Below are 18,941 nucleotides of genomic sequence, written 5' to 3'. Positions count from 1 at the left end.
AGGAGTTGCAAGAGAAGGGAGAACAAAATCCCCCCCGCCAAGCTAGCCCAGGGCCGCTGGTAAGGGGCTAGAAGTAAGGGGGCCCAACGGCATGGGGGCCACACTTCCACCCACCTCCCCACAACCATCCTTCCTACTCCAAAAAAGGGGCAGGGCAGCCATGGGATGGCGAGTTTCCCTGAGCGGGAGTCAGAGGACAGCCAAGCTCTTAGGGGAGGGGACAGGAACAAGCAGCCTGTGCGGAGGCTTCCCAGGGATGCGGCTGGTGTGAACAAAAGACAAGACGCCCCTCAGGTACACATGGACGCAGGTGGCGGCTCGGGTCACAGAAACAAGTAATAACACCACACCTGTTCGCAACCTTTAATTTAATCATCATCCGCATTGGGGACTGAGACCCCAATCCGAAGCAGAGGGTCACATAGTACAATTTTACAGGTGATGGGTGTGGGCATGAAAAGGAGGCACTGCCAGTCCTCAGTCCTCGATAGTGTCTTTCTTGCCCGTCTCCTGCCCCTCAAACAGAGGGTACCTAGCCTCCACATCGGCCCAGGTGATGGCACCATTGGCCAAGCTGCACACGACCTTGGGGAGCTCCGTGATCTGAAGCAAAATGGAGGCCAGGTTCAATCACCAGCGTCCCACCTGGAGCTGGGATGCTCAGACCGGCCGGAGCTCCCCTGCCCTGACTTCAGTGCTCCACGCTCTAAGACCCTTGAAGGAGACCCCCGGAGACCACCCCCCCACCCTCCCCCTTTCCTTCTCTTCCTCCAATACCCTCTGCTCTTACAATGCAGCCCACCGTGGGGCCCCCAAGAACAAGACCCCCGTCACCAGGGACACGGCTACCCACTGGGAGACTGCAGGTGACCCCACCCCACTCCCACCCTTGTTTCCTGCAGAGAGAAGCCAGAGTCTCGCCGACCCCAAGGCCAAAGAGGAAGATAGATACCTCAGCACGGATCTGGCGCATGGAGTCCCGGTCTCTCAGTGTTGCCGTGTGTGGAGTCTTATTCACGGTATCAAAGTCAATGGTAATCCCAAAGGCGATCCCGATCTCATCCGTCCTGGCGTAGCGCTTACCAATGGAGCCCGAGGAATCGTCTACCTTGTGGGACACCCCGTTCCTGGTCAGGGCCTCGGCTGTTGGGGAGACACGAGGGGGAGTGAGGAGCCCACCCCGGGCCGTGCCGGGGAGACCCACAGCAGAGGGGCTGAGGAGCCCTGCAGACCCCTTGCCACCCCCTTCCCACCCTGGGCTGCCCCCACTCACAGAGCTCCTTGACGAAGGGCATGAACTCCTGGTTCTGGCTCAGCGGGAGGACGGAACATTTGAATGGTGCGACGACAGCGGGAAAGCTGAAGAACTGGAAAGCACGGTCACGAGTCAGGCAGCGTCCCAGCGGGGAAGGACCAGAGGGCCCCACCACCCTCCCGTCACCCTGAGTCCTTCGTCGCCTGCTGTACACCAGCAGGGGACCACGCACCCCCCCTTCCCGGCAGACTAGTTGCCCAGAACCTACCGTTCTCTGCTCGTCCCCCTCCCGGATACGGAATGTGTGCTCAAACACCGTGTACATGATCCTGCCCAGGCCGAAGGAGGGCTCAATGACATTTGGGACAATCTCTTCAACTGAAAGGGGAGACGAGGCAGCTCAAGACCCTGGGGGGATGGTGCCACCAGAGCTCTGCCACCCTGCCGCCCATGATCCTGCAGGGGGGCTGCCCACCCCCGCATCCTACTGGGGAAGAGAGCGCCGAGCCCTGGTGGCTTCAGTTAGGGCAGAGGCCGGGAGCCGCACCCAGCGCACCTGGCCGCCAAGCCCAAGGAGCTCCCTCTGAAAAGAAGGGGGGCAGGGGCCCTTTGTGGGGCTACTGACCGTGGAGTGTCTTCTGGAATCTCTGCACACTGACCATGTCCTTGGTCACCTGGAAGCTTTTCCCTTCAGTCTCAATTGTGAATTCCCTATGAAGACCCCAAAGCACTTCTGGTTAGTCAGAGGAGAGACAAGTGGCTCTGTGGCTTTAAGTGTATATGTGTGTCTGTGTATGTATGTACGTGAGTGTGTGTACATGTGTGTAAGTCTATGTATGTGTGAGAAGGCAAGTGTGTGAGTGTGAGCAAGTGTGAGTCGGAGTACGTATGTGAGCATGAGCGCATGTGTGAGGGAGTGGGCACCCCCTGCCGGGCTCACCCCTTCTCATTGAGCAGCGCCTCCATCTCGGTGACGTAGCCCTCCTCGCAGGTGGCCAAGTAGTCCAGGACCAGCCGTGCCTCCTTCTTATAGGCCCGGCCGATGGCGGCCTTACTCGACTCAAATTGAACCACGTTCACCGTTCTGTGAGAGATGGCGGTCAAGGAAGCCGGAGTGTGCGCACAGACCTGCTGGGGGCCACCCCCCCTGGACCCCCCAGCAGGGAGGTCTCCTGCCAAGGTGCTTAATAACTGCATGCAGACTGTTATTTTTCCCAGATCCCAAGACAAGGATGACCAGACCTTCTCCACCATGGGACAAGATCCCTGGGGAGGTCACAAGGTGCAGACGCCTCCAGCCCCCAGGACGGCAGGCATCCACTAGGTACCTACAGCCTTTACAAAAGTCTCATCGGAGCCTCACGACAACCAGAAGCTGACAGAGGTGAAGCGACTTGCCAAGGGTCACTCGGTGACCTGAGGCGCAGCCCCCAGCTGCTTCCCAGGCCTGAGCAGGGGTCTTGCCACATACCCCAGTTCAAGAACTCCCCAGGGGGTTGCAGGGTGAGCCCGAGGCCCGAGTCATCTGGCCGTGTTTAGTTTTTTGCAAGGTCACAGGAGGGAAGCCCAGACCACCAAGAGAAGTGCCAGTGACCACAGAGCCCGATGGGGGGACCCTGAAGCACAGTCATTCCCCACCCCTCCCCAATGCACAAAGGATATGGGCTCCTTGAGCAGCTTCTCCGCCACCAGCGGGACTTTGGTGGCTTTGGAGTGACAGGTGAGGTCAAAGCAGGAGCGGTCAGCACAGCCGACTATCTCGATCCAGCCCTGGGGAAGAAGCATCCCCAGATCCCGGCTCATACAAGTGCCAGAATGAGCCCCGCCCCCCGGCCAAAGCTCTCTATGGCTGTGGGGACCGGGCTCCTAATCCCCACTGACCAGAGAAACAAAGGGAACGACAGCTGGGGGCATGGGCAAGTCACGTCAAGGTGAGGCCAGTCAGTGTTCTGGAGGGCTGCGCTGGCCCTCTGACCTGGCAACAGCCCCTAGGTCTGGATCCCCCAAGTACAAGGTGTTTAACAGCAGAGGGGACCCTGAAGCCAGGAGGACTGGTCAGCTGATGCAGAGCTAAGATCGCAACAGTGACCGAAGGGGAGGTCACTTGGCCAACAAACACCCTCCCTGCCAGAGAACCAGCACAACAGGTCGCCACGTGCCCAACGTGGAAAGGTCTGGCCCGGAGTCCCAGCTGCACCAATGCCCCACCACTGGCCTTCTCGACGAGCAGAGAGCTAAAGAATGTGCCACTCAACATCTTAAATACCAAACACCCAATGAACAAAGGAAGAGGCGATTTTGAGAACCAAACCATAAAGGAATCTCTCCTGGCTCCAGCTTCTGTCACCACTAGGTGACACATGGTCAGGGGGCTCCCTCCCAGCCCGGCCACACACCCAGAATGGAAGCGTGACTCTCCTTTCAGGGACTGGCTGCAACTGTCAACACTCCACCCTTCGACGGTTGAACCCCCCCCTTCCTCAGATACCACATGCCCAACACCCCCCCTCCACCACTGTCACCTGGGGCCAAGAATGAGGGGAGAATGGCCAGGGCTCAGCACAGAGGAGGCGCTTCATCAAAGCCCCTGGCCCATGGGCGAAGCTGGCCCCCTAGAGACCCTTGGGAAAGGGGCAGCGCAGGCCTGGCCCAGGCCAACACAGCACCACCTTGGACTAGCTGCAATCCCACCACTCCACCCAAGCCTTTTCTAGAAGCTTCCTGAATTCCCTACAGGAGGTTTGTTGCCCTTTTTACAGCTCTCATAATTTACATTTTTTCTTGAACTCACAAAGGATCCATTCACAACCCCAATCCACCCGGCTCCTTATCTGATGCCTATCTGAGACCTGTGTGCTCTAGGGCAGCTGATACTAACACCAGTCCAGATGTGAATCCTGCATCCTCACGGCTCTCTGCCAGGGCAGCCCTGTGGCCACACTCCCGTGGTCCCAAGGCATCAATTCAACAAGGACCATGAGGAGCTGCTAGGGGAGGGCCCAGAGATCCACCTCGAGCTGGGGACTACTTACATAGGACGTTTTAGCCTCAGCGTCCCAGCAGTCACAAGCATAATGAGCCATTTCGTTGTCCATGTGCTGCCGGAACCGTAGTTTCTCTGGAGACACCCCGACCTTGGTGAGGTAGAGGTAGATTCGGCCGATGAAATACCCCAAGACTGAGTTGTTGATCACACCCTGGAAGCAGACAGGGAAGGGAAGTCAGGCCTGGGTCGCACCTATGCCCCACACCGGCTTCACAGGTGGGGACTCATGGCACAAAGACCGACAGTCTGTCTTCCGTCAGACTGCCATGTCCCTGGCAGGAGTCATTTAAATGAGTGGTGGGTAAACAGAACGCCAGGGAATCTATGAAAACTAATGCTTGAGGCACCCCTCCCCACTAAGCACCTGGGGATCCCCTAGGGCCCAACTGGCTGAGCCCCTCATCCTTTCCCTCCAAGTCCTGGGGGATGGCAGCGCCTCCCTGCTCTCCAGGTCCCCAAGTGCTCAATCCACCCTTGGCCGACCACTTGGCGTGGCAGTTCAGAAAGGACCAGTGGGGCTTCCTGCTCCCAAGCCTTTTTTTCTATTTTTTTTGCAAGGCAATGGGGTTAAGTGGCTTGCCCAAGGCCACACAGCTAGGTAATTATGAAGTGTCTGAGGCCACATTTGAACTCAGGTCCTCCTGACTCCAGGGTCAGTGCTCTATCTACTGTGTCACCTAGCTGCTCCTAGAGTCTTTTTCTTCTAAACGGTTTTAAAATAAGCTTGAAGACAGAGCTACTCCGGTCCTTGAGGACAACTTCTCAGAGATGGTCAAAAGCCTGTCCGTCCGCCAGATGGAGCTCTCAAGTTGGCCCTTCAGAGACTTGCCATGGACAAAGTCCCAAATTGCAGACCCTTCATGAGCGCCCATCATCCTCTGTTAACCAACCCCCTGCCCCAAGCCCCAAGTGCCCACAGGGCTCTGAGGTCCGACGGGAGAGGAAGCAGCCGTCCCCCATGGCCCAGCCAGGGCACCTCCTCACCTGCTCCACTGCATCCCCGAGCCGCATCTTGTGAGCGGACTGGCCGCTGACCTGGGCTTTGGCTGAGTACAGGGAGATGGTGACGTCTGCCACCAGGTCAAACTTAGGGTGGTGCTTTTCCTTGGGGTCCACAAAGTGCTCAATCTCTGCCATAGTGAATTCTCTAAAGCCAAGGACAGTAATCAGTGACCCCCGAATCTTCATTCCTGAGACAAATCACCCCATGGCACCCCTCCCTTGAAAAAGGCACACAGGTCCCCAGTGACCTCTAGCAAGGGCCAGAAAAGACCTGATGCAAAGAAGGATCTTAGTGGACAGTCACTACTTACTCCCTTCCCTCCATACCCACTTCCCACAAAGCCCCAATACCAGGGCAGCCCCCGGTACTTCAAGCTGTAGAAGCCAAAAATTCAGCCCAGCATCCCCACGGCAGCAAACACTGCATGACAGACTCTGTCCTAAGGAAGTACCCAAAGCCCATGGATCACGTGGCCCTCACAATGACTCCAAGAGGGTGGGACTGTGATCATCTCCACTTTACAGATGGGAGAGAGGGGCGAAGGGAGGGGCTGGGCTGAATTGGAACTCACTCCAAAACCCAAGTTATCAATTAGGAGAGGGAAGGGGCTCCGTCTTGTGGACCTGGAACTTCCACCCCTCTCACTGCAGTGCTTGCCCCTGTCGGAGGCATCAAGGGAGGGATGTGCCTGGCCCCCCAGAAACCTGCTTGGCACCCACCCTGGAGGACTTTCCTTCCCCAGATCCTGTGACAGATGAGGAAACCAAGGCAGGCAGGGTGGAGTGGCCTGCCCAGGGTCATAGGAAGGGTCTGGGGTCGTCCTGACCCCAGGGGCAGGCTGCTGTGCATCATGGTGGCACCTCGTTGGGTTTCACCATTTCAAACCAAAGGAAGGAGGAGAGGCAAGAGCCACTCCCACCCATTACCAGACAGTCACCGCCAGTGGGGAGAAGGGTCTGTGGAGGGGAGTTTATGGTCAAGACGGAGCAGGGCAAGGCGCAAAACAGACAATTTTGACTCTATTGAAAAGGGTTTGCACTACTAAAGCCAACGCAGCTGAGATTAGAGGGCAGGCAGGAAGCGCTTCTGATGGAGGCCTTAAACAGATCGAGAACCAAATCATATTGATAAGATTAGAAGCCATTCCCCAACTGACAAAGGGAGATAAACAGAAGAAAAAATAAAGCTATTTATAGTCACAGGGAAAAAATGCTCCAAATCACTATTGGTTAGAGAAATGCAAATGAAAAAACTGGGAGGTGCCACCTCTCACCTCTCAGACTGGTGAAGATGACCAAAAAGGGTCAAAGTTGGTGAGGCCTGGGAGATGAATGGACTTTGGGGGAGTTGGGGCTGGGCCCAAGCTTTCTGGAGAGCAATCAGGAGCTGCGCCCATAAACTCTCAGACCCTGTGACCCTGCAACACCAATGCTGGGCCTAGATCCAAAGAAATCATAAAAAATGTCCCAAAATAGCGATAGTAGCTCTTTTTAAGAAAGTCAAGCACTGGAAATTGAGGGGTGGCCATCCACTGGGGAACGGCTGAACGAGCTGGGGTGGATGAAGGTTCTAGAACACTACCGTTCTGTGAGAAATCTCAATGAAAGGTACACGTGAGCCAACACGAATGAAGGCGGTGGGATCAGGACATCAATGCTGTGAGGCAGTCAATTGTGAGGGACACGGCTCCTCACAGGTCAAGGAGGACCTGAGGGTCCCACTATGGACCAACCTTCCAGAGCCCAGCGCTCGTGCCCCTTTCTTTTTCAGGGCTTCTTCTTCCCCTCAGTTGGAATTCCTTTCACAACATTACTATGGGATTTGTCAGACAGGACTTTACACAGACCAACTCAGCGACTGTTGAATGCCAGGGGAAGGGGGAGGGAAGACTGCAGAAAAGTATGAAACTCATAAATTTGCAAATGGATGATGCTGAAAACTACCACTGCTTGCAATTAAAAAATAAATTTCAATAAAAAAAGAAGAGAGCCTGGTAAGGAGAAGTCCAGAAATTCCCAGGCGGCCTCGAGCCAACACCAGCTCCAGGCTCAGGCCTGATAGCTCGCTGGGAGTTCAGAAGCAGGGAAGACCCCAGGGTCTGGTGTCCTCCAGGATCCCCCCCTCTGGTTTTCTCCACAAAGGCTGGGGAGAAGGCCTGAGAGAACGCCAGCAAGGCAGAGTGATGAGCCAAAGCCAAGTTGGCACTGTGCCTCACCCCCACCCCCTACCCCTTGCTCAGGGCCAGGGGCTCTGCTTTCTGAATGCTCCATATATCGGACAGTGACTGGTTGGCAAAGATGTCTGGGGGATTGGCACATGACCGCTGCCTGCTGACCAAGGTGCCAGGCTGGCCTGGTCCATCTGAGGAGAGAGGTGGCACAGTGAACCAGCCACTAGGAAGACTGACCCCCTCCAAAGGGTGGCTGAGACCAGGGGCCACAGATTAAAACCAGGGTTCACATCCTGCCTCGGCCTCTGCCTAGCCACCTTCAGTACTGGGACAACAGGGCCCTCTGACTAGACACGAGTCAGTGAGATGCAACCCCCCACTCTGGTGGATGAGGAGATGTGGGGTCCCAGAGGCGGCGCAGGTCACAGCAGGGCTTCTTTCATAGCTGAGTCTTTGGGTCTTCCTCTTTTCTCTTTGAAAGCAGTATCTGCTCTAAGGGTTGGTGCTCGGGCGGAGGGGGGAGGCGCCAGGCTTAAAGCACAACAGCAGGGAGTGGGGGCTGGTGGGGGCATCGCAACAGGGTGCCAGCCCCTCTGCCAGCCAGGCAGCCCCCCCAAGGCCTGGCAAATGAGAGCAACAGGGCCTCCAGAGATGTCAAGGACAAGACTATACCTGACTCGAATCAGTCCTGATCGAGGGGAGATCTCATTCCGGAAGGAATTGCCAATCTGGGCAGCAGCAAAAGGCAGCTTTCCCTGGTTGAACTCCAGGAGGCGCTTGAAGTTGAGAAAGATGCCCTGAGCAGTCTCTGGCCGCAGGTACCTGGAGAGGAAAAGGAGGCCACCATCAGCACCAGGACGATGACCCAGCGGTAGGCTCCTGCCCCACAAGTCAGAAGGTCTGGACTTGGACCCTGGAAATGGAGACAGACAACGGCCAGACCTGTTCCTCTCGACTAATGGGAGACTTCTCAAGTCTGGGAGGCAGCCACTGGCCAAAGGGCAGAGGAGCCTCGGACCACAGCTTCAGACCAGCCTTCTTTAGGCACAAGGATGAAGCCAGAGGGCTCCAGAGGGCGGGCCTTCTACAGGATGGGCAGTGGGTACTTTGGGGCGCCCCCACAGTGAACGAGGAGGTGCCTGATGCCCACAGCCCAGACTCAGATGCTCACTTGCTCTCCCTCTGCCTGACTCATATTCATGCACAGGAACACACACACACACACACACACACACACACACACACACACAGTCTCTCCTAAGCCACTCAGAGTGTTCAAACCACACCGGTCACTGTGCATCGGTGAGGCCTGAGTGTGCCCTGTCCACAACCGGTGGCATCCTGGCTGCAGTGTGGGGCAGGGTCACATACCCGGGCATGTTCCCTCCAGGCCCAATGAAGGTCTTGAACATTAAGTTGAATGCTGCTGGAGGAGACAGGTCATTTCCAGTCAAGGGCGACTTGACATTGTAGTTCACAAAGAGGTCTGCGAGTTGCTCCTGTCCATAGTTGTCCAACTGCCAAGACACAGCGAGGCCTGTGGTCAATGTCAGAGCCCATCAGAGGGAGGGGCTGCGTGCCGCCACATCCGCATCCACAGGCTCCATTTGCCACCTAATGATTCCACGAGCCCAGAGCTGGAGCCTTTCAGGGAAAGGAGGGGTCCGGGCGCAGGCTACTAACAGATGTTGGATGAATAGTGGCATCGATGGAATATCATCTTCTCCATCTCCCAGGGCCGTTGTCCCGTCAAACACAAGGAACGGGAAGCCTGGGCTCAACGCACAAGTTCCCCCGGCACCTTCCCCTAAACAGATCGCTGCTCTGCCTCTCCCCTACCACTGGGTGCTTTGAGTCCTGAGGGACAGGGGAAAAGGGGCCACAGCTGGCCTGCAAAATGAGGGTCACAACTGCAGGGGGACTGGGTCAAATGAGACAGAGGGCCCCAAACTGCCCAGAGACTTTGGAGACACTCTCAACAAAGGGCACCCCCCTAGAGAAGCGCCCCCCCCCCAAGCCCTTTCCTCCACCTCCTTGATGACCCATGATCTCATTTACCAAGAGACACAACCTTTCCTGGTCCTTGACCCTCAAAAGACTGTCTTCTGAGATCCTGGGGGGCTTCTCTCTCCCACCCAGCCGCTGTCCTTGGCTCTTCTCTCAGCTCCCACAGGCAATCCTGCGGACCCCCACTTGGGACCAGCTCTTCCTAGTCCCACCCTCACCAGCCCCCCTTCTTCTGTCTCGGGCACCCCAAAAGGGCCGATCACAGCTAAGTCACATGGGGCCACTCTTTCCTGCAGCTTCTCTCTCCAGGCCATCCATCACCTCTCCCTCAGTCCCCGAAAAGTACTTCCTCAAATCTTCCCACCATCTTCCCTCAGCCACAAATCCCTGAGCACAGGAAAGACACGGCCTCAAGAAGCTGAGAGGTGACTGGGGCCGCAGCCGCCACACAGCTCTTTGCTCCACAAGGTGTGGGCAGATGCCCATCGTTGACCCTCATCTCCCACATGAAAAGGGGAGCTCTGTGAGGAGGAGAGGCTGTTTTACAGACTCCCTTTCTCTACAAGGGTCGCAGGTCAGGAGCTGAAAAGCCCCCTCCCAGCCCACAGGAGGGTGGCTCTGGAGCAGAGGAAGCTGTGCTTGGCCTAGGTAACACCTCCAAGAAGGGGCCACGTTCCCAGCAAACCACCCCCACGCTTGGCCCACCACAAGCTCGCCAGAGCGTTCACCTGGATCAAGACGCTTTCCATCTCTGATTTTTTCTCAGCTGAACATTTCTTGTCAGACATTAACTTTTGCAGGTGTGCTATGAAGAGAGAAGGCATGCAGTCAGACCCCTTGCACCACCCTCGAGGTGAGCAGCCTGGTCCACCTGAGGTACGGGCCAGGAGGGAAGGCCCTCGCACCGCCAGGATGAGAGGAGGGGCAGGATGGGGTAAATTCAATTAAACAAAGTTAAACATGAGCTATCAGAATGACCAAGCTCAGGTTCACTTCCCACCCCACTTCCAGGCAGAAGTGGGAGCCCATGGGTGTGGAGTAGGACAATTGCCAGTCACTCAATAGTGTCTGATAGCTTTGCCTGACTCTCATTCCTTCACTTATTCCTCATCCTTAGAGAGTTCTCCAATAGGAGGCCGCAGGAGATACTGACAGACACAATCACCAAAAATAAACAAGAGCTGCCTCCCTCCCATCCACCTGGACCCAATGGCCCCTCCGCGTCAGAAGGGTTGGCCTTCGGGAACAAAAGCCCTACCTTTCAAGAGGTGGTCGGCACGAAAGCACTCCCCACTTTTCATGTCTTTCACCATGAAGTCAGCAAACTTGTCCACGTGGCCGGATGTCCTGCAACAACAACAGCCCTGCTGAAGCCCAGGCACCCTGGGGGCAGCGGGACCCTGCAAGGCAATGAAACATTCTGCGGGCTAATTTCCACCCAGGCAGCTGGCCATGGCAGGCGGCTCTCTAGAATATCAGGCAGCTGGGGGCTGAAGGGGCAGGACGTGGCATCTCAGGGACCCAGGTGCCAATCGTGCTTCTGATCCTTTCTGCTGCCACGAGCTGAGGGCCCTCTCCCTCAATCTATGTCCTCTTGAGAAGAGCCTCCTCTTGAGTGAATCAGCACCAAGCCCGGGCAGCAGCCCTTCAGATGCCCTTGTGCCCCCACATTGACCCGGGTGATGCTGGCATCCACTCCAAAGGGCTGGGGGAGATGCCCAGGCGAAGCAGGTGCCCCCTCCCACATACTTGAGAACAGGCTCCGGGGTGAGCATTGTGCAGTCGATCTCCAGGATCTGCTCCTCTTGGATGAAATGCTGCCGCCAGAGCTGGATGATGTTGTTCTTCAGGGCACAGCCCACAGGTCCCAGGTCATAGAGGCCACTGACCCCTGGGGAGAAAGGAGACAGGAGGAATGCCCACTGCCCTGCCAGGCCAGGTTGACTATGGGCTAGACTCAATCCCCAAACCCCCAGGCAATGATCAGATGAGACTAGGCAAAGGGAGCAGGGCTTGGAACCCCACCATTCTCTGCGGAAGGAAACCAAGATACGAGTCAGGAATGGCAGCATGCCACCCTCACCCCACTCCACTCCAGCCCCAGGGGACCACCGTGCCTCACTCTGCCAAAGAAGACAATAAGGAATCTGAGGAAGCGGTCAACAAATGTCAACTGAAACTATCACCTTGGACATGGTGCCGTCTTCCAACCCTCGAGTCACCAGTGTGGTCAGAATGACCACACCGTCAAGGTTGGGGACAGTAACAAAGGCACTGTCCTCACTGCACTTCCTGATCCTGGCTCCCCTCCCTGCCCACAGCAACACCCACAGAGATTAAGGAAGAGAAAAGATGGCCCCCACGAGCCTGTCATACAACCCCTGGTCTGGAGAGCACCCAAAAGGTCCAGGGACAGAGGCCTGGGAGGGAGCAAAGGTGCCAGCAGATGTGGCCGCCCTCAACCAGGGCCCCCCAGCTTCTTCCACTGACCCAGCAAAAAGAAACCCAGTCATGTGGATGAGGCAGGGCCTGGGACGACTAGAGGCCAAGACCCCCGAAAACTAGGCCCAGACACCCCAGAAAAAAGCTTCCTTAAAGGGCTGCTGGCAACAGAAGTGGGATCCAAGGAGAGCCCACCAGACAGGAGCTGCAAGAAGACTCAGCCACAACTACCTCCCAAGCTAAGCCAACATCCAGTCTCAGCCCTGCCCCATCTGGGGGGTTGGGGGTGGGGGGTGGAGGGAGACAGGATGGAAGCATGGGTGCTATGGGAGGCCCACAGGGAGCCCACATCCAAGAATTGAGACTGGAACCACCTGAGGTATCAGGTGGCCCTGACTCTAGGCCACTGCTGCGCACCTCCGTAAATCGCAAAGGCTTGGTCATAGAAGAACCTGCGCTTGAGGGTGTCCTCCATCTTAGTTCGGTCAATGATATCATCTTTGGGCTGTAGCGCCAACTCCTGGGGGAAGGAAGCACACAGAGGCGTCCGCTCAGACCCCATAAACGGGCCCAGGCCTTTCCCTGGCCCGGAGCCTCCGTGGAGAGGTGCACCCGGTCCTGTCAGGCCCTCTGTCCGGAGATAGGTCACCCTGCCCGGGTCTCCCCAAGGCTGGATCTGAAGCTGGCCCAGCAACCCCAATGGTTTTCTGGCCTTTTATAAAGAAACACCCACAAGCTCCCACCAGAGGCCCTGACTGGACCAGGCTGTGACCCGTCCCAAGAAGCTCAGACTGGGAGTGCACAGCCTCAAACCCTCCAAAGACCACAGCTGCCTCAGTTTCCTCAACTCTAAAATGGGGACACCAAGAATCCTGGAGCAAAAGAGAGGATAAATGCAGAGGATACTGCACCCTCCCCTCCCCTGGCTCCCCCAGACTGCCGTTGTCTTCTCTGGTCATAACTCTGGGCCTGTGGTCCCTCTCCTCTCCCTCTTCCCCACATCTGGGGGACCCCTTCTTTGGCCTCCTCAGCCCTGGTGAGTCCCCTCCCAGGCTCGCCACCCCACATACTTGTGGTAAACAAAGCCAGAAGAATCCCACATTCACCAGGGCTGTCCAGCCCCAAGCAGACCCTCCCTCTGTTCCCCCACTTGACTCCCACCCTCACCTCGCTGGCCCCCCAAAAGTTGGTTCCTAACCTTCTCCTCCTCCCTACCACTCCCACTGATGGCAGCGCCTCCCCACAGCAGGCCAATATGGCAGACTTGAGCTCCCCTGCTTCTTCTCTGTCCCTCTCCCTGAAGAGCCCTGGCCAGACCCTCCAACCCTGCCAAGCTTCTTTAAAAGGGGTCTATCCACACTGGCCTCCACACTCTCTTCTTGCTCATTCCTTCTAGAAACTGCTCCCTCCAAGTCCCCAACGTGTCTCATGGCCAAGTCTGATGAGCTTCTTCCTTCCTCCACCACCTTCCGTCCATCTGTCCATCCCCCTCCCTTCAGCCAAGTTTCCACAAAGGATTTTTCCTGGGTCATCCTCCCCACCACCACCATTCTTGCCCCTGGGCTGCCACCCATGTCCCTCCTTCACTGGCTGGGGCCTGTTCCATGTTCCCTTGGGACCCTCTTCAAATCTCAACTCCACACAAACGCGTCCACGTAGCTGGACTGAGCCCATCCCCTGAGCTTTGGGCCCAAACCACCACCAGCCAGGTAGATGGAGAGCAGAGAGTATACCCTTGCCCTCTTTTACATCTCCCTAATTCTGCCCCTACCCCCCCCCCCAGGCTAAAGCCTGCCAGGTCTCCACACCCCTTGTCCTACCCTGTCACCTTCCTGGCCTCCCTGCCTCCACCCTCACTCCCATTCTATATACGACTTCCAGGACCCCTAGAGTCTAACCCCAGTTTAACTGTTTATGTCTTCACATTGATAATCTATCCCTGCCCCGTCACCAAACAGAAAAAACTCTCATCTCAAAGTCCCTTCCTCCCAAAGGACCCTCCTGGGGCCTGGAGCCCAGAGTAGCCAGTTCAGATGAAGGGAAAGATGACCTCACCTTTGCTTCCAAAATCCTCTTGCGGGCTTTGAGCTCTGCAACAGCTCTGTCGATGTCAACCTGGGGGGCTTTGTCTTCTTTCAACTTTCTCACCAGATCCCCCTAGAAGACACACAGAAGCCAGTTAGCCAGGAAAGGCTGGGGCCAGGCAGTGGTAGGATAGCCCCATGCAGGAGCCCAAAGGGAATCCTCCACGAATCTGAAGAGTCGCCCCTTCCCCCAGTACAAATGACATGTCTGCATCAACCAACATGGACAACTTCAGGTCACAGACGTAGACTGAGTGGCCCCAGCCAAGCAGGGGATGGCCCCCTCCCACAAAGGAGCTTAGAGGCTGGGGCAGAGCTTCTCAAGACCCACAGGGGAAAGGATAACAAGAATGGGGAAGAAAGGTGTGCTGAGCGCCTTGGGGACACCCCCTCATGACCATGAAAGGGGAAGGCACAGACTGTGAGAAGAGACGCAGAAGGGGAGACAATCACCGCAAGGGTGGAGGGCATTGTTTCCCTCACTGCCTCCCTCTGGCACAACCCAAACCCCCAGAACTGAGGCGTTGGGGCCCAGATCTCCAACAGAGACACTGGGAGGAGAAAGATAAGGCCCATGGATCAGGGAACACAAGTTTCAAAGAGACTGAAGGGAAGAAAAGTGAAGAGGAGAAAGGCCCTGAAACGCCCAAGCCGGAAGTCCAGGGGATTTTGGGCCTCCCTCCTCCCTCAGTCCAGGGGGTTGGGGAGGGTGAGCTCCTGTGGCCACAACTGCCATTGTCCACTTTGGTAATCACACACAAAAGACAAATATTCTCAGGAAAACAGCATAATTTCCAGATGATGGGACCATGGTCCAGCCACTGCGCCCCTCTGCCTCCCCCTCCTGCTGAGGGCTTCCTCAGGCTCATTGACCATCTCTGCCCAGAGGCAGTTCCCAAGGAACCTGGTCTTGGCCTAAGCTGGGCTCCTTCAGAGATCTGTCACACTTGATACCGTGTTCTTCCCCCCCCAAACCTTCGCTTCATCAGAGCACTCTGACTCGACTCATGCCGCTCAGCTCCCCTGGCCACCTCCACACCAGGTCAGAGGCTTTCCTGAAGCATCAGGGTGGGGCTTCTTGCACCAGCATTTCTGGGATCAAACAAAGGCACGGTGCAGCTGATGAAAGCCAAGCCCAGTCCCATGTCTTTGGTGCGGCCGGGCTCCCCAGGACCGGAGAGCACGCCCAGCCCAGCCCAGCCTCCTTCAGCAGACTGTTTCCCTCCCAGGGGTCACACATTTTGCTCTATTTCAGTCATTTTTCAGTCTGTGAGCCCATCTGGGGTTTCTTGGCAGATCCCCAAGGTTTGCCATTTCCTTCTACAGCTGAGACAAATGGGGTGAAGAGTTGGGGTCTTCCTGACCCAGGACACGCACTCAGCGCATTATGGCACCACCTAGCGGTCTCTATGTGAGGTGCTTTGCAAACCTTAAGGTGGCCTTGAACCGGTCCCTCCCCATCTCCTGGCTCCTCCTTCTGCGGAGGGCTTCCTTTGGTCCTGTCTCTGACCCCTGGGGTCCTGGCTTCCAAACCCTCGTTTCCAAAGCCTTGTGGCTGAACCCAGAAAAAGATAACATGAAGGACAGCGTGGAATTTCTCCTCTAATCAAGAAAGCCCCATCCCCCCTCCTCTGCACATCCTGGCAGGCTGAGTGGCGGGCAGAACAGGTGAAAAACAAGGGCTAGACCAGGAGGGAGCAGTGGTCACTGACTTCTGAGCTGGTGGGGCTCCATCCCTGCTGAGCATCTGGGCCTTCCCTCTCCAGACCCCAATCAGCTAAAAAACCAAGAGGCACCACCGCCTGGCCAAACCCCCCAGGGGTCTCTCAGCCCCACTCTCAGCCTGGCCGACAGGGTCCCGAGGTTCACAAAGCTTTTCTTTCTGCTTCTGACCATCTCCCTGGGCTCTGATCATGCTCCACTGAGTCCTCTTCCAGGGTCTGCCTCCACTGACCTACAATTAAGGACTAAATTATATGTGCAGGCTGTTTTATAGGCATCATAACACCCTGGGATGTCTGGGCACCTCCTCCAAAGATGGAGCATGACCCCCCAAGGGGGGGATACTGGAATCCCTGATGCCTCTTTGGATCCTTCCACTTCACAGCTTGCTCAAGACCCCTTCCAGGACCCCGGAGAGGCAGGAGCTTTCGTGATCCCATTTACAGATGAGGAAACTGAGGCTGGAGGAAGTCTGAAGAAGGAAATGATTGGAGCTCTTCCGGACTCTCTTCAGGCCCCTTATAAGCTGAACTAGTGAACAGTCCTCAGTAGGAACGTGGCATTGGGACCAAGGTTCTGGGTTTACCCCACTCTACCAAAGTACCTCTTCTGCCCGGGGCCTGCCATCCATGGAGAGAAGCGGCCACATCTGGCTATGGCAGAGATAACAGTTAAGGGTTCCAAATTTTTAGAAAAGCAAACAAGAAAAAAATCAATGTCTGGTCAACTTCATGGTTCTAGCTGGTCATCAACCCGCCAGGGGCACTTGAGCTTTTTCTCGTTTTCATTTCGTTCAGAGCGCTGAATAATTGAGAAGAGCAGATGCCGCCAAGTCAAATCCTCATTCAGAAAGTGCGTCTTTCCGAGGAGGTGGGGATATGGACTAGATGGCCAAATTAGGGAACCACTGTCCCGGTTTTTAAAAGTTCTCCGTTTGAGCTGTTATTCCCGTTCCTCTTAGGTAAGCCGGTTTACCCAAGTGTGCCACAAACAGCTGGTCTGCATTGCAGTCCTGGCCCAGGCTAACGTGGCAGAAGGAGGGGTTTAAATGGAACAGAGATTGGGAAAAGACATGCCTCGCTCCAAAGGGAGGAGAAGGAAAAGTGAGGGGCAGCGGCGGGTGCGGGGCCACGTGCGGGAGGAGGGCGTGCCCCGGGGCCTGGGGAGGCCGGGAGGCGGCAGAACCGGCCCCGCCGGCCCCCGGCCCCGCCGGAGGGGGCCCCAGGGGACCCACCGGCCCCGCCGGCCCCAGGGGACCCACCGGCCCCGCCGGCCCCAGGGGACCCACCGGCCCCACCGACCCCGCCGGCCCCAGGGGACCCACCGGCCCCGCCGGCCCCGCCGACCCCGCCGGCCCCGCCGACCCCGCCGGCCCCACCGGCCCCAGGGGACCCACCGGCCCCACCGGCCCCAGGGGACCCGGGCGCCCGCCCTCCCTGCTGACTGCGGCAGGCGCCCCTGCGGGGGCCGGGCCGGCCTTGGGGCGCTCACAGCGGAGGCGAGGGGGGCCGGGCCCGGGACCCCGACTGCTTCCGGAGAGCTGCGAACAAGCATTCCTAGAGAAGCGCAGAATGCTGCTGGGGGGCGGGGGGCGGCCCGGCCGGGGCTGCAGACTGGGCGCCCGGGCCCCGCGGCCCCCAAGCCCTCCGTCCCCTCCCCGGAGCCTCCCGGGCGCGGACCAGGCCCTTCTACGCCCGGCCTGGGAGGACCCGGGGCCAGGCCCGGCCCCATCCCCCGCGCGGCCCGGGCCCCGAGCAGCGGGGCCCGCTGTTCCCGGGGCCCGGGGCGGGGTCGGCCCCCAGGTCACGGCCGGGGGTCCCCGCGGCCCGGGGGGAGGGAAGCCCCCGCCCCCGGCTCACCTGCTGCCGCACGGCCAGGCGGAAGGGCCCGAGCGCGGCCTCGGCCTGGGCCTGAGCTCCGTCCATGCTGCGGGCGCGCGCCGCGGGGGCGGCGGGGGAGGCCGGGCGGCCGGGGCCGGGGCCGGGGCCGGGGGCGCGGGGGCGCGGGCGCGCGGCCGGGGGCAGAGGCGGCGGCAGCAGCAGCAGCAGCGCGCGGCGCCAGCGCATGGACCCGAGGGGGCGCGGGCGCCTGAGCATGCGCGGCCCGGCCCGGCTGATGAAATCGGGGCGCGGCCCCGCCCCCGCCCCGCCCCCCGCGCCCGCGCCTGCGCCGCGGCTGCCCTCGAGATGCCGGCGGGGCCGGCTCGGCGCGTGCGCGCCGCGAAGCCCCGCCCCCGAGCCTTTCGGGATTCCCGCCACCTCCGGCGGCCCCGGCGCGCAGGCGCGAGTCGGCTGGCCGGGCAAAGGGGGCGGGGCCGAGGGGCGGGGCTGCGTCCGAGAAGGGGGGGGCCGGCCGGCCTGGGGGGGGCGGGGGTCCTCCCGTGCCGGCCCCCCGCGGGCATGCTGGGGGGGCGCCTGCGGTAACCGGCGCGCCCAGTCTAGCAGAAGAGTTGGGGCCTCAGCGGGCCCCGCGCCCCCCGAAGCGCCCGCGCCCCCTGCCAAGGCCCGCTTGTCCCTTCTCCTCCGCGGGGAGGGGGCGGCCGCGGCGGGGCCAGGCCGGCAGCACCCGCGGAGCCCGGCCCGGCCCGGCCCCCGGCGCCCCTCCGCTTGTGCACTGACGGCGGGGCCCCGGAGCCGCAGCAGCCCCCCGCGGGCCCTGGATGCGGGGTCCCGGGCCGGAGCTGAGCCTCTCCCACACTGGCGCCCCGAGTCCCCCCGAGAAGGCCCGCGGCACCGCGCGGCCCTGGGGCGCGCGGGCTCCACCGTGAGCACCCCTGGCGGACCCCGGGCCAGGGTTCACCCCGACATCGGCTGCTGAGGACGGAGAGCCCCGGGAAGGGCTCAGCCCCCGCCCCAGGCCCTGACCTCGGGGTGGCTTCTGCAAGAGGGGGAAAGGCGCCGTGGGGGCATGCGGGGAGGCAAATGGGAGAAGCCAACGAGGGCCCCAGCCCCCAGGGCCCAAACCCCCCGCACGAGATGCGGTGAAGCCCCAATCCACCTGACCCATCAAAGGAGCTCCCACCTTAGGGGCGCCTGGCTCCCACCCGCTGGGGGCTGGTGAGGCCCCTTCCAGGCGCTGTGAAGGGAAGGAGCCCCTCCTGCCTCCCCCACTTCAAGGCAGGACCAGTACTGCCTCCTGCTTACTGGGTGGCCCTGGTTTGCTGTGTGTACTGCAGGGACCTAAGCCTCTTAATGGAAAATGGAGTTTTATAC

The 18,941-nt window shown here is 59.0% G+C and overlaps 1 protein-coding gene across 1 annotated transcript; it reads right to left on the bottom strand.

Annotated features, from left to right (window-relative positions):
- Window positions 1-348: 348 nt before the first annotated feature.
- Window positions 349-17,696, bottom strand: GARS1 (glycyl-tRNA synthetase 1). Its single transcript, XM_074199273.1, has 17 exons — window positions 17,589-17,696; window positions 13,979-14,080; window positions 12,341-12,443; window positions 11,231-11,372; window positions 10,740-10,828; window positions 10,210-10,286; window positions 8,846-8,991; window positions 8,147-8,296; window positions 5,286-5,448; window positions 4,288-4,452; window positions 2,918-3,025; window positions 2,196-2,341; window positions 1,881-1,966; window positions 1,524-1,633; window positions 1,274-1,367; window positions 953-1,143; window positions 349-603 (listed from the first exon to the last, which is right to left on the bottom strand). Exons 1-17 carry the CDS (start codon window positions 17,652-17,654, stop codon window positions 478-480), a joined length of 2,064 nt encoding a protein of 687 aa, XP_074055374.1. The 5' UTR covers window positions 17,655-17,696; the 3' UTR covers window positions 349-477.
- Window positions 17,697-18,941: the final 1,245 nt, after the last annotated feature.

The sequence above is a fragment of the Macrotis lagotis genome, chromosome 8, assembly GCF_037893015.1.
Source record: "Macrotis lagotis isolate mMagLag1 chromosome 8, bilby.v1.9.chrom.fasta, whole genome shotgun sequence".
NCBI lineage: Eukaryota > Metazoa > Chordata > Mammalia > Peramelemorphia > Peramelidae > Macrotis > Macrotis lagotis.
This window is presented reverse-complemented; position numbering and strand designations above follow the sequence as displayed.

What these genes read in the sequence shown, in the direction of transcription:
- GARS1 (XM_074199273.1), bottom strand. Translation starts at nt 17,654, where the DNA reads ATGGACGGAGCTCAGGCCCAGGCCGAGGCCGCGCTCGGGCCCTTCCGC. An exon ending in AGAGGATTTTGGAAGCAAAG is followed by an intron (nt 12,444 to 13,978) that starts GTGAGGTCATCT and finishes TCCTTCCCCCAG; the next exon opens with GAGTTGGCGCTACAGCCCAA. An exon ending in GCGCTGCTCAATGAGAAGGG is followed by an intron (nt 1,967 to 2,195) that starts GTGAGCCCGGCA and finishes GGGTCTTCATAG; the next exon opens with GGAATTCACAATTGAGACTG.